Source organism: Gigantopelta aegis, chromosome 10 (genome assembly GCF_016097555.1).
Source record: "Gigantopelta aegis isolate Gae_Host chromosome 10, Gae_host_genome, whole genome shotgun sequence".
Taxonomy (NCBI): domain Eukaryota; kingdom Metazoa; phylum Mollusca; class Gastropoda; order Neomphalida; family Peltospiridae; genus Gigantopelta; species Gigantopelta aegis.
Window position 1 is genome coordinate 28,110,815 of NC_054708.1, and position 16,099 is coordinate 28,126,913.

The 16,099-nt window shown below is 35.8% G+C and overlaps 1 protein-coding gene across 1 annotated transcript in view; it reads right to left on the reverse strand.

The window, feature by feature from the left end:
* The window catches only part of LOC121382796 (tudor domain-containing protein 5-like), an 82,879-nt gene that overhangs the window by 55,392 nt on the left and 11,388 nt on the right, over nt 1–16,099 (reverse strand). The window contains exons 8-13 of the mRNA XM_041512409.1: nt 15,152–15,348; nt 13,822–13,966; nt 11,419–11,480; nt 10,435–10,504; nt 9,759–9,839; nt 9,044–9,172 (exon numbers count right to left, since the gene is read on the reverse strand). Of these exons, the coding sequence (XP_041368343.1) occupies nt 9,044–9,172; nt 9,759–9,839; nt 10,435–10,504; nt 11,419–11,480; nt 13,822–13,966; nt 15,152–15,348 (684 nt within the window). The remainder of the gene's footprint in view (nt 1–9,043; nt 9,173–9,758; nt 9,840–10,434; nt 10,505–11,418; nt 11,481–13,821; nt 13,967–15,151; nt 15,349–16,099) is intronic.

Consider the following 16,099-nt stretch of genomic DNA (forward strand, 5'->3'; position numbering starts at 1 on the left):
CCTGAAAAATATTTGGTATAAAATAGTAATTTTAAAAATATAACTTGGGGTGGGTGAAACTTGTTATTTGACTGAAACAAAAACTGATTTCAATTTTTATTTCTCCTCTGTATATTTATATTCATGACTAGTCGCAAGTCCTTTAAGATGTATCTGATATTATATGATATGGCGTTTCTCAGGCGATGTACAACATCAAGTTTAACTTTACATCTTCTTTCAATTTACTTGGTAATTTGTACCTACTGGTAAAACTATAATAATTATTCCAAATCAGTTAATTTTTGTTTAAACAATACTTAATTCTCTACAGAAGTCTAAAAAGTTAAATTATTCCAATTTTCTACTACAGTGAAACTCTTCTAAACTGGACACGCTCGGGACAAGTAAAAAGTCTGCTGTTAAGATGTGTCAAGTTTACAGAGGTTCTCTTCTGCACAGGTATTTAATAGGGAACTATGAAAAAACGTCCGGTTTTGAGGGAATTCCAGTTTACAGAGGGTCCGGTTTTGAGAGGTTTCACTGTACTAAAAAATATTACTTTGTAGGCTTGTACATGTAATTCGTATTAACCACTACACCTGAATCATTATAAAGGATTTAAAAGCACATATCCTGTGATCACAACACAAATGTGAATGTGTGTTTATACATGTATTGTTATGCATTGTGATATATTTCAGGCAACTGAATTCTAAGGATTGAAACTACATGAAGAATTACATGTATGACACTTAGTAATATTCAGTCTGCAATGTAACAGTAAGGTTTACTAGACAGTGTTCTCGCTGCTCCATTTAAGCCCCACTATTGCATTTTGCCGCCCTTTCACGTTCTGCCGCCCTCCTTTATCTTTCTGCGCCCCTCTTTTATTTTCATGCACCCTACTATATTTTACAGGGTGTGGTACCACGCAGCCACCCTCCTTTAATTTTCACACAGCAAGAACACTGTTAGGTCTGGTAAAGATGGTAATATAATTAAGAACAATTTATCCCACAACAGCAGCCTCTTCACAAAACAATGACAGGACCCATGCTTCCAGACACAAGACGTTAAATAATAAATCTCCATCGTTTATCAACTTGCTACTGACATGGGCATGACTATATTGTTGTCTTTTAATTAGATATGTGTGCTTATATCCAATTAGGGGGCGGGACATAGCCCAGTGGTAAACGTTCGCTTTATGTGCGGTCAGTCTGGGATCAATCCCCATCGGTGGGCCCATTGGGCTATTTCTCGCTCCAGTCAGTACACCATGACTGGTACATCAAAGGCTGTGGTATGTGCTATCCTGTCTATGGGATGGTGCATATAAAAGATCCCTTGCTGCTAATTGAAAAGAGTAGCCCATAAAGTGGCGACAGGGGGTTTCCTTTCTCTATATACATGTGGTCCTTAACTATATGTCATATAACCGTAATTAAAAATGTGTTGAGTGCGTCGTTAAATAAAACATTTCCTTCCTTATATCCGATTAGGGTTTAAGCATCACAACTGTGCACACAACTCAGCTCAACTTCTTGAACTCCTGAAGCCAGTTGTTTAAAGAATAGATACCTTAATCATTGGTTAACAGAAATTTCCAAATACCATGGACTGAATCGGTTAAATAATACTTCAAAACATGTTGAAACTTGATTTAGAACAACCAAAGGTATCCATACATTTTTAATTTAATAGTTAATTTAAACATGCTTTAAACAGCTGGACCCTGGGGTTTTTGAAGAATAATAAAATAAAAAATAAAAAAACATTTTATTTACAGTTATATGGCATCAGACATATGGTTAAGAACCCACATATATTGAAAGAGGAAATCCGCTGTCGCCACTTCATAGGCTATTCTTTTCTTTCTTTTTTTTTCTTTTAAATATTTATTGCCCCAGATATTTATATATTGATAATGTCTGGGTTGGGAAGGCAGCAAGGGATCTTTTATATGCACCATCCCACAGACAGGGTAGTACATACCACAGCCTTTGATATACTAGTCGTGGTGCACTGGCTGGAACGAAAAAAAGCCCAATCGGCCCACCGATGGGGATCGATCCCAGACCGACCTTGCATCGAGTGAGCGCTTTGCCACTGGGCTACGTCCAGCCCCTTTCAAAGGCTACGTCCAGCCCCTCTCAAAGAATAAGAAAGAAATGTTTTAATTAACGACGCACTCAACACATTTTATTTACGGTTATAAGGCGTCAGACATATGGTTAAGGACCACACAGATTTTGAGAGGAAACCCGCTGTAGCCACTACATGGGCTACTTTTTCGATTAGCAGCAAGGGATCTTTTATTTGCGCTTCCCACAGGCAGGATAGCACAAACCATGGCCTTTGTTGAACCAGTTATGGATCACTGGTCGGTGCAAGTGGTTTACACCTACCCACTGAGTCTTGTGGAGCACTCACTCAGGGTTTGGAGTCGGTATCTGGATTAAAAATCCCATTCCTCAACTGGGATCCGAACCCAGTACCTACCAGCCTGTAGACCGATGGCCTGCCACGATGTCACCGAGGCCGGTCTCAAAGAATAAAGTCTAGACACAGATACATCAAACATTTGTGTTTAATTGATGATGTCATGACCAATTTGACTGGGTTTGCTATCCACCATGAACAAATAGCACACCAACTACACATCGGTAAATTATTATCAGATACATCTAGTCAGCTAGTCTGGCTGTCTATCTTGATGATTATTTTAATGTGCTTTCCATACATATTACATGTATAACCACGGCTCAAAATTCATTTTGTGAAAGGGGAAATAACTGCTGCTTTGAAACATATTAGAATTAGTTTTCTTATAAGACTCATATTTTAACTACTTAACAACAATGTGAAAGGTTAGAGATAAATGTCGATAAAAGTTTATCGTGTTTGAAAATTAGGAAAATATAAATATATCTGGAATACTCTCCACATGGGAAGCAAAGGTCTTTTGTCAAGCTGATTATCAGGAAGTGCATATTTATTTTATTGTGCATTTTCATAAGCGTAAATGTGTGGAAATATTTCAATGAATATTTTCTTACAGGAATGTCATATCATATATATTAAGTATGTGGACAAATGACATACTGGTAACAACAGTAAATGAACTAAGATGTTTTTTAATCGGGAGAAAGCAAAAACTTTGTGTTTATTGCAACAACACAGCATTGCACATGAAAATCGTTTTGCATATGCTTTGCCTGCACTGATCTCCCTATGAAAGCAACAACAAAAAAGAAGTTTTCCTGTCTTTTTTCAATTTGTTTTTGTGTTTCAAATGTATTTTGTTACATTTTCCCAAACAAAATCTTCTTTCAGTTATAGTTGTCATCAGTAAATCATTTGTCCACATATACATGTATACTATATATGATATGACATTTCTACAAGAAAATATCAATAAAATACCCATTGTGTTGTTTATTCCCGATTCGTGAACGTGCTTCTATCCTATTAAGGTTCAGACACATCTCTCCCACACCCAGTCTCTGGCATGGCTCTCAGTAGGTATATACCTCTCAGTATATATACTTAACAGTTCATTTCATTTCAACTTATTTTGGTGAGTATATCCAAATACAGTTCAAGCACACTGTCGTGGACACACACACACCTCAGCTATCTGGGCTGTCTGTGCTATCTGGGCTGTCTGTCCAGGACAATGAGTTAGCTGTTAGTGGTTAGTGAGAGAAAAACAGGGTGTATTGGTCTTACACCTACCCACTGAGTCGTGAAAACTCGCTCTGGGTGGAAGCCTGTACCAGGCAGCAAACCCTGTACCTACCAGCCTGTAGTCTGATGGCCTAACCACTGCACCACCAAGGCCGGTGCTTACAGTTAACAGTGGAGCACTTGTTACAAGAAAGAGAACCCATAAGAGAAACATTTAAATTTTTGGTCTTCATTCTTAACAGAGTTGTCTCCCCTTACAATTTTCAGGGGGGGGGGGGGAAATCAGCATTTTCTTGCATTATAAAACAGACCGTCCCGACAGACTTAGATATGTTATTAGTAGATAGATAACATATCTAAGTCTGTTACACTGTTTATCAGCATTTTTTATTTTTATAATTCTCCGTCCATACACAATTTTAATTATGCCAAAAATTTGCTAATTTAATATTTCATCCACATCAGTAGATACATGTAGTGTCTTAGTTAGCGTAATGGCTTCATATTGTTTGTCTATCACATTTCAAGTTATTGTAATGGCTTCATATTGTTTGTCTATCACATTTCAGTTATCTCATATTTTTGTTATACACTATTTATTTAATGTGCCAAATTTACGAAGCCTGGGTTATTTTTCTTGAACACAGTGTTAAAGCATTGTAAATACATGCAGTTACATCATGCATGTAAGACAAAAAACAGGCTTTGTAAATTCAGTCCTAAACGTTTTCATTTGTGTACTTATGTCTTACTTCCAGTGATCTCATATTTATTTGTTGATATTTGTCCATGACAGCTAGTACATAGAAAGCCATTTTGTGTTTGTGATAATCAAATAACTGTCCATTAATAAAGACTTCCAGTCATAATCAACATTCAGTTTGTTTATTACTGTGTGAAATAAAAGTCTTATTTATGTGGTTACTGACTTTCAATTTTGTTTCATACAAGCCAATAATAGCATACTGGACCCATATTCACAAAATATCGTAAGCCTAGTTTTACACGTAAACGTAAATCTACGACTGAAGAGCTATTCACGAAACAACGAAAACGTAAGTTACGTGTAAAGTTGGACGTAAATATAAGAGTGCCTCAGGTTGCAACTAACGCTGCACGTAAGTTGTGTACATATAATAAATCAAGCACGATCGCCGTTATTTACTATTATTTACGGAAACTAGCAGTATTTCCAATAAATGAAGCAATTTGCGATGGCGAACGCCCACGGATTGAACATATTTTTGTTCGTGATCGAACGGATGTTTTTTACTCGGCCAATTTCTCCTGAGTTATCTTTTCCTTTTTAAGAAATGTCCTCAAGTTCGTACCAAAACGCGGATCCCCACCAATACCAAAATGCCATGGTTCACTGTTCGCAATGTTATTGTTAGCAGACGACAAACAAAATTGCGTTTTGCGCATTTGTTATTTACCCGGTAGCCATCGTTTCTAATGTGTTTTTGTGAATTACTCCAGTGAGAATGTTAAATCGTAGATTTACGTCAAACTAAGTTACGTTTACATTTACGACCATCTTTGAGAATAAGGTGCTTCTTGCACGTAAACGTAAATCTACGGCACACTTAAGTGCTAGTCGTAGACGTAAATTTACACTTTTTTGTGAATATGGGTCCAGGACTTTTAAGAGGTCAAGTAATTAAAATTTGTTTTTTAAAACGATACCACAAGAACATATCGATGTCTAAAACATTGGTCATTGGATGTCAAACATTTTCATTTCAACTTATTTCCATGCTTATATCCAGTTGTTAGTTGGTTAGTGGTTAGTGAGAGAGAAGAGGGTGTAGTGACCTTACACCTACCCATTGAGTCCTTAAGAACACTCTCTGGGTTAGAGCCGGTACCAGGCTACGAACCCTGTACCTACCAGCCTGTAGTCCGATGACTTAACCACTGTGCCACTGAGGCCGGTGTCAAACATTTGACAAATCTGACATACATGTATGTTTAGAGGAAACCTGCAACATTTTTCCATGAGTAGCAAGGGATCTTTTATCTAAACACTTTCTCACATGAGGACAGAACATACCATGTCCTTTCACAAACCAGTCATGGGACAAGGGATGGGATGAGTAGAAACCCAATCAGAAAATGTGTTCACCGACTGATGTTGAATCCTTCATACCAAGAACTTCAGGCAAACAAATAAATAAATTACTTTTTAATTTTGTATGGCAAAACAAACCTGACTGGATAAAAAGAACAATACTAGTGCAAGATTATGAAAAAGGTGGGCTTAAAATGATAGATATTATACATTTCTCTACAGCATTAAAACTGACTTGGATAAAAAGACTGTTTGGGTCAAATTCTAAATTGGCAAATATGTTTCAGTCTATAACAGGTTTAACAACCAGAGACTTGGTTATACAAGGTGATTTTTTAATTCAGCTTAGGATAAAGAAAATTAAAAATATGTTTTGGAAGGATGTATTAAATAGTTGGATTTTATTTCAACAAAAATTAACATTTCAAAATGAAGAAGAAATTCTAAGTTTGAACATTTGGAATAATAGTAATATACTAATAGACAGAAAACCTATATTATATAAGAATTTCATTGAAAAAGGCGTTATATTTTTATATGATTTACTAGATAGCCAAGGGCAGTTTATGGATTATAACACTTTTAATGCAAAATATAATATACGATCAATTTTTTTAGAATATGCGTCTTTAATATGTGCAATCAAATTATTTATACCAAACAAAACAAATTTAAATAAACAAACATACGAAGTGCCTAAACATCCAGTATTTCCTTCGAAAATAAAGCTTCTTGCGAAAAACAAATCGGGAAGTAGAGAAATATATAAAGTACTGAATAATGCTACTGTAGTTCCTACATCACAATTGAAATATTCTCATGAAGGATGCTGTTTTCCTACTTCAAAATGGGCAAATTATTATAGTCTTCCATTTATGATTTTGAAAGACCCAACTCTACTATAGTTTCAGTACCAAATTTTACATAGGATTATACCAACAAATTTGTTTTTATATAAAATAAAGTATATTGCTTCCAGTACTTGTAACTTTTGTAATCAGCAACCAGAAATATTGCAACACTTGTTTTATGATTGCCCTAAAGTCAGTGAACTTTGGAAAACTATAGAACAATGGTTACAACAAAAAGACAAATATATTCAGTTTGATAAAAGTATGGTTCTATTCGGCAGCATACATACAAATCATAAATTTGTGAATTGGCTCATTGTCAATGTAAAGCATTATATATATAGAACAAAACTTCAAAAGAATATACTTCATATAACTGGAATTAAAAATGTAATTACAGATAAATTACAAATAAAGAAATACATACTCTATAAAAACTGTTCACATAAAGAGTTTGATGAAAACTGGGCATCTTGGCAAAGATGTCTAGAAAATTAAACTTAGCCTTAATAGTTAAAAATAACTCCAATATAAGACACATACTGTTGGTGGTGGGTTTTTTGTAACCTAAAAGCCAATAACGTTTGTTTTCTATATTTGGAAATATGGATTTTTCTTTTCTTCTTTTCTCTCTGTCTATCTGTTTAATTTCTTTTTTATTATATATTTAGTCTGTCATTAATTTTGTGCTCCAAGTTTGACTGTTTCAATTAACTAGTAATTTTATTGAATGCACTTTATATTTATGTATCTATTGTAAAATAATGATTTCAGGGCCCCAACCCTGACATTATCAATATATAAATATCTGGGACAATAAATATATTTTAAAAAAAGAAAGAAAAAAAAAGAACTTCAGGAAAACACAGTCTACTGACTGACTTAGATACTGCCCCCTCTCAAAAAAATTTAAAAAAAGAACTTCAGGAAAACACAGTCTACTGACTGACTTAGATACTGCCCCCTCTCCAACTCACCAGTAATTAAAATTATGACTTTAAGGGCAGCGGTCATACCAGAGCCGGTTTAAGACTCTGTAGGGCCTGTAGCACAAATAACAGTCCCTTTCCCAGGATATATATTTTGCAATCACTTTGGGGAGAGGGGGAAAATGACATGATGAAAATAAATATACACATCACCGCGGGGCCCCCTAAAGAGCAGGGCCTGTAGCATGTGCTACTAGGATAAACCAGCTCTGGGTCATACAGTAGTTGGCTTACTAAAGTCATGGATTATGTAAACTGAAGTAACACTAGGCCAAATAAAAAAGTATGTTTGGGTCTGGTTACATATGAAATCAAATTTGGATATGTAGGTAGGTAAGCTATAACTTTTTATTATTATTATTATTTATTCCTAAAATCTGTCAAACTTGTCTTGGCAAAGAGCAGTAAAGTGACAATTTAAAAAAATGATGCGTCCTCTCACCGTTTTGAAGATCAGGTGGAAAAAGGTTTAGGATTGGTGAAAATGGTTGGTGAAAACAATTATGGTTGGTCGGGCAACTGGAACCATACATATTTTTTTATTTGGCCCCATGTGAACATCTCTCTTCAGTAATGCTCCCTAACACATTAAAAAACGACTCAAAATATCATCAACAAAATCTTAACATGAAACTGCACGATATATTTGGATCTACATCAAAGTCAGGTTAAAGCTGTCCTGGGCACACATATTAGCTATCTGGGTTGTTTATCCGAGACAGACCATGATGGGTGGTGGTTCATGAGAAATTCAGTATAGTGGTCTTTAGTGCAATAAATATTAATAAAACAAATTATTCTTCAATAAAACCATAACTGACTCTAGTAAAAGTAATGCACTAGTTAGGGCACCAGGGTTTCTGCCAGAGGATATGAAGGGTAAAATTACCTACCCTAAAATCTTGTAAATTACTGGACATATTTTTATAATTTTTAGAACGATTACAGTAAGACAACTGCTGTGTAAAAGTTATCAAGGTACATGAAATGCTGTGTCCAGTTTCAAATGATTTCAAACCCATAACCACCTAGAAGGGGAACTTATGATCTGTTTGTGGCGGGACATAGCCCAGTAGTAAAGCCCTTGATTGATGTGCGGTCAGTTTAGGATCGATCCCTGTCAGTGGGGATATTTCTCGTTCCAGCCAGTGCACCACGACTGGTATATCAAAGATTGTGGTATGTGCTATCCTATCTGTGGAATGGTGCATATAAAAGATCACTTGCTACTAATGTAGCGGGTTTCCTCTCTAAGACTACATGTCAAAATAACCAGATGTTTGACATCCAACAGCCGATGATTAATAAATCAATGTGCTATAGGTGTGTCGTTAAAACAAAATAAACTTTATGGTCAGTTTTGTTTTTATTACGTACCCTCAAATTATTTTCTGGCAGAAAGTTTGGGCACTGGATGGCTGTGATCCACATGTAGAAAACTTATAGAATACTAAACTTACCGTGTTAGAGTCTGCCTTCTGGAGATGGTCGGGGGAGAAAATGGCGTATTTCTCGTGGACCAGAAGGTCGTTGATGTGAACGTCCATGTCGGATGTCGTATCGGTCAGACAGATCGACAGAACACGGTCCTGAAACACAGAGAGAAAATCAAACATCTGGAAAATAAAAACAACACAGTTAATCTCTATATTATGACCAACATACCCAGTCCTCGGCTTCGAAAAACAAAGGCGAGTAAAAAATCGCACATCTCAAAATGCTTAGGCGAGTAAAAAATTGCACTCATCAAAATGCTAAGGCGAGTGAAAACCAAGCATTATTAATTTATGAAGTAACTGATACATGCAAATGCAACACCATATAACCGTAAATAAAATGTATTGAGTGCGTCGTTAAATAGAACATTTCCTTCCTTGCTCTTGAGTCTGAGACAGTAATGCCATGACAACACTATATAACTTGCATGTGTGCAAAGTCATTAAAGATTGAGTCTGGAAGCACGGGCCCTGTACTTTTCAATTTGAGACAAGTTGTTAGAAAAATTTACTAGTCCTACACTAAATTCCACTTGTCCCGAGCAAGTGGAGAAGTCTTAACATAAGAGGCCTGAATAGTATGTAATTTTGGTAGAACAGTCATTCTGTGGAATGGGGCTAAGGACAACTGTATAATACATGGCCATAAAACCGAGATTCTGCTGTAATGTCAGGATACCTTGATTCCAGTGACCAGAGCTATCAGTGGTTTACATCGGCAGAGGTCAAGCATCCTTTGTTTGGCTTGTGATGTCCATGTCTGAAAGTAAAACAAACATGAATTATTCAGTTTTACATTCAATACAGTGGAGTATGAAAGGAAGGTAAAGGGATGTTTCTTTTAACAATACCTCAGCACAAGTTAAACTAAGCCTATTTGGTGTATACTACATGGCTGTTTCGAAACTTATTCTAGATCAGAGAGGAAACCCACAACCATCACACATCAGTACTTCTACTGAGGAGCAGCAAGAATTCATTTATTAGCATGATACAGGACAAGACATACCATGGCCTTTGACATACCAGTGATGATCCACTGACTGGGACAGGAAAACAAAACAGTTCCACCTTGAATGTTAAAGTTTGTTTCATTTATATGCAGGATAGCACATACCACAGCCTTTGATATACCAGTCGTGGTGCACTGGCTGGAACAAGAAATAAACCAATAGGTCCACCGACAGGGATCAATCCTAGACTGATTACGCATCAGGTGAGCGCTTTACTACTGAGCACCCACCCGGAATGAAGCATACTATATAATCAGAGAAAGCTGTTGTTCGGAAATAAACTATCTGTCATTTATCTATCCATCCATGTCAGTCCAAAACAAATAATAAAGTTTTACTTACACCACCAAGTGGACTGATATTAGCAAGACGTGACTGAATCGCTTGCACTGGCAGCCGAAAATATCTAGATCTGAAGACAAAAAAAGAGAAGAAAAAAAAGAGCGATGTTAACTTTATAACAAATATATCTTGGCCTAACAGTATGTTGCTTAATCACTTTTTCTTTCTCAGCTACATGGAACCCAGAATTTTACTACTACTGATAATGTTTGACTGTATTTTGTATGATGTATAATAAAAACAACATGCAAATATATAACTCATATGAACAAATAAGATTAGCATTAGTTTTTTTTACTGTATATGAAATTAAAATTCATAATCCAAATTAAAACTGAAGGCACTGTCCTAAGTTAGCTGCCATTGTAAGATGTTTCCAACTAACTTCTTTTTAATGACTACGATTAAACATTAAATATATTTTGTGTAAGTTTATTTGTTAAAAAAGACTTCAGTTGTCACAAACGTGTTACAGGTAGTACTAAACCAAATAACATCCGGCTGGGTCAAAGTTCGAGATGCACCCAACTATTGATAGAGAAGTGAACACCACAAGTTCTGTGAATGGTAATAAATGTGAGCGTGTTGGTTGTAAAATAAAAATAGTTTCATCTGGGCAAAAAATGTATGCTATTTTATTTCATCTAGTACCACTGTGTCAAGTAGCCTTGTGCTTGAAACATGTATGGGGTACCTGTACAAAAAAGTACTAAATTTTGTGCGGAACTAGGGTAGTCATAGATACTACTCATTATCTCAGAAATGAGCAGCTTGACCCCCAATTCTTTCTGATTCACTTGATTTGGCAGTATACACCCTACAATGGCAACAAACAAAAAAGACTCTTTTAGCATAGCAATATATTTAACAATATTTAATATCATCAACAACTGTTTTACCAAAATGATTTATATGCATGCATATATTATTTATGTAATCAAATATCCCAATAACACAATGTTTATTTTCACTGTAATGACTTACCTCAGGAGTCGCAATGTGTTTTTATGCACAGAACAAGTGTTTCCATAATCAACATAAAATACCTGAAATACAAAATGAAGCCACTAAATTGAAGGCAATTGAAAACATTCTAAAACTTTATTTAAAACAAAAACCGGAACATTATAGTAAAATTCCATTTAAATGAAAAATAGTGATGAAGGTACAAAAAAAAATAGATATTCAGGTTAGAGAAAATGTTTATGGTTGGGTAAAATTTGACCCTGTATATTTCAGAAATGTTTGTATATATTATAACATACATATATTATATAGAGGATAATAAACAAGTTACCAGTTATTAAATTTATGTCCAAAGTGAAATAATTTTCAGTTGTCACGAGCTTCAACGGGTAACAAATGAAAATTATTTCACGAGGGACATAAATTTGATAGTAACTGGTGCCGAGTTTGTTATTCTATTTATTATCTGAGCTATTTTATCTTTAAAAGCCTTTATTTTCGACACACATGCACGTACATGTATAGAAACGATATAAACCACTTTACACACTGTTCTGAGTAGTGCTATAACTTTGTAGTTTAATGACGTTCATAGATAATTTTCAAAAACAAAAGTTCCCTTTATTCTGATACAAAATCTATAACGAATTGCATTAAAATGACATTTTGTTCTAAATTTAACACCAAAAACAGACAGACGTAAAAGCAAACTCTTTAAACTACATGCCGTCATTGTGTGTGCTTTCTCAGTGAAAAATTGATTTTTATTTTCCCCATTATCAATGCCTGTTGGGGTAATAAACTGAAGAAAGAAATGAAAGCATAAATTAAAAAGAAAGAGTATGGTGAAAAAATATATAGAGGATACTTCCAGAGTGTCTTGTGATATCATAATTTATCAGCATGAGTTGATAAAAGTATGAAATCCGAGGCTTGCTGAGGATTTTTATAGCTTTATAAACAAGAGTTGACAAATTATGATATCACAAGACATGAGAGGGTGTGTGTGTGTGTGTGTGTGTGTGTATTCTTTTTATCATCCATTATCATTATTTTCGTTTGCGACAATTGTAAACAATGCCAATAATGTGGGTTGAATATCACTAAATTTGTAGACTCGTTAACTAGCAGAACGACAGTGGCGTGACATCACTAATGATAGGTTTGGCGCTGAAACATACACAGTGACATAACAAAAGAAGCAATACCGTATAACCGGAAATTTTCGTGGTCTTAATTTTTCGTGGTTTGGGGTATAAAAACATTTCAAGGTTTCTTATTTTCGTTGTTTGCCAAATCTAAATTGAAAGTGATTATATTTTCGAGTTTTAGCAAGTCTAGTTGCGAGAATACTTGCTATTGTTGATTAAAGTTTCACCTAGGATGCCAGTTGTTCGATACTACCGACGTGTAAAGTTAAACAATAGCCTAATTGGCCACTGTGATACCCAGTATGCTATTCTACTATTCAATTATATTCTACAAACAGTGAGATTCACGCAATAACTTTTTAAAAATTCTAACTTGTTTTGACTATACTATTCTCTTGTCATATCCGGTGGACTGCGCATGACAGGAAATAAAATGTTCCGGTAAATTGTCAGTGTGTTATGGTTTTCACAATAAATATTTTAGTTAGAATTTGTTGATTTTTTCAAATATTTTCAAGGATTTATATTTTCGATGCGGACTACTTACCCTCGAAACCCACGAAAATAAAAATTTCCGGTTATACGATATCTCCTAGGAGAATATCACAGGAGATATCGCAAATTATAGTACCAGAGATATCTCCTACAAAACCCTTTAATGGATGATAATATGAGTTATTCTCATTTATATAATAAGATAGGATAGCAATGTTTATTTAACGACACCTCAGCATATTTTCAACTACAGCTACATTGTGTCTAACGCATGGCTATTTCGAGAGAGTGCAAGAGATGAAACCAGCTTCTGCCACATAAGCTACTCCTACCAAATACGCAGCAAGGGATCTTGTATATGCATGTATCAGTTGTGGGGCACTGATTGGGATTGGGGGGGATGATTTCATTAGAAGTTAAAATTTGATTTGTTTAACAACACCACTAAATCACATTGATTAATTAATCATCGGCTATTGGATGTCAAACATTTGGTAATTCTGACACATAGTCATCAGAGGAAACCCGCTACATTTTTCCTAATGCAACAAGAGATCTTTTACATGTACTTTCCCACAGACAGGAAAGCACATATCATGGCCTTTGACCAGTTGTGGTGCACTGGTTGGATTTCATTGAGGGAAATCAATCTTGTGACCCATTGCACCTCAGTTAAGCTACTTCAAAAGACAAAAAGAAACATTATCCCATCGTGTGACAAAACAGGAAGAAAAGCTTTCTTGTCAGGACAATAAATACAACATGCAATTCTTACCTCGACTAAATCGATGTCCCGGATGCCAGTAATAATCCCCCGGTGCCAGTTGTTATCTTCCGGGAAGAGTACTGCACATGCCTGACCTATTGCAATTAACGACTCCGGCATTCGGTACTTCTCTCCATCGGCAAACTTGTAACGCCTGTGAAAACGTTAAAAACATTAGATGTTAAAATTATTTCTCTACCATTGTACATCATATGTTTTACAGAATGCTTGTCAAATATTATCATTATTTTAACAGCTGCCACTGAAGCTTAAACTGATGAGCATATAAAACTATATTGTCACTGTGAATTGTTTTATATTATTAACATGAGAAAGAGACAGAGAGACAGACAGACAGAGATAAGGACAGACATAAACACTGAGACCATTGTTTCTCCACAGACTCACAAGGTGGTCTTTAAACATACATTATCATATAATATGGACTCTAAACAAGTTATTTCATTTCAACTTATTTTTGTGCTTATATCCAATTAAGGTTCAAGCAAGCTGTCCTGGACACATAATACAGCTATCTGTACTATCTGTTCTGGGCAGTAGATTATTGGTCAGTTGTTACCGAGAGAGAAGTCTGTGCAGTGGTCTTAATACCAACCCACTGATTCGTTAAAACTCGCTCTGGGTGGGAGCAGGTACCGAGCTGCAAATGCAGTACCTACCAGCCTTATTTCTGATGGCTTAACCACGACACTACCAAGGTCAGCAGTAAAAACAGTTATTTCATGGGGTGGCCATTATAGAGATATAATAATTATATAAGATGGCAGTGCTCACCCTGTTTATTGCCAAATTAGTCAATTGCGAATTTCTATCAAAACTGGCTGCAACATTTAGTCTTTGGCTAATATAATGTTCCTAAAATGAACCTCATTATAATACTTTTCAAAGATATACTCTACATATTTGAAAACTGGCTCAACCAAACTTTGTTCCAGTGTCAGCCCCGAGATGGCCTTTACAGTCAGGTCTCTATAGACAGTAATATAATTTAGCTTTTTGTTTTAACGACACCACTAAAGCACATTGATTTATTAATCATCGGCTATTGGATATCAAACATTTGGTAATTTCGACATATAGTCTTAGGAAGGAAACCCGCTATATTTTTCAAAAACAGGACACCACATGCCACGGCCATTGATATATCAGTCGTGGTGCACTGGATGAAGTGAGAAATAACCCAATCGCCCCACCGATGTGGATCGATCACAGCGTCAGTGCATCAAGTGAACGCTTTACCACTGAGCCATGTCCCATCTCCTTATAGACAGTATTATAAATGGTGGTTTGCACAACGGGTTTTACTGATTAATCTTACTCTAGTGAATCCATCAGACTCTCGAGAGCTAGCGTGGTTTGCGCTCCTCGCAACTGAATCCAGAACATCGACGGTGAACAGATGTTCGACACGTATATCTCTGTGTAGTCGGTGAGTGACGGAAGATCGACTGATACATATGCCGCCCCGGGACCCACAGAGTCTTCTGGGATACCAGCTGTCCTGGGAAAGATCTCCTGAAATTACCACATAAAGCTGTGCATGACAATTTAAATATACAGTGTCTACCATAAATATCCATCTTCTAGAATACTAACTGTCCCGGGAAAGATCTCCTGAAAATACCACATAAAGCTGAGCATGACAATTTAAATATACAGTGTCTACCGTAAATATTCATCTTCTGGAATACTAACTATCCCAGGAAAGATCTCCTGAAATTACCACATAAAGCTGTGCATGACAATTTAAATGTACAGTGTCTACCGTAAATATCCATCTTCTGAAATACTAACTGTCCCGGGAAAGATCTCCTGAAATTACCACATAAAGCTGTGCATGACAATTTAAATGTACAGTGTCTACCGTAAATATCCATCTTCTGAAATACTAACTGTCCCGGAAAAGATCTCCTGAAAATACCACATAAAGCTGAGCATGACAATTTAAATGTACAGTGTCTACCGTAAATATTCATCTTCTGGAATACTAACTGTCCCGGGAAAGATCTCCTGAAATTACCACATAAAGCTGTGCATGACAATTTAAATGTACAGTGTCTACCGTAAATATCCATCTTCTGAAATACTAACTGTCCCGGGAAAGATCTCCTGAAATTACCACATAAAGCTGTGCATGACAATTTAAATGTACAGTGTCTACCGTAAATATCCATCTTCTGAAATACTAACTGTCCCGGGAAAGATCTCTTGAAATTACCACATAAAGCAGAGCATGACAATTTAAATGTACAGTGTCTACCGTAAA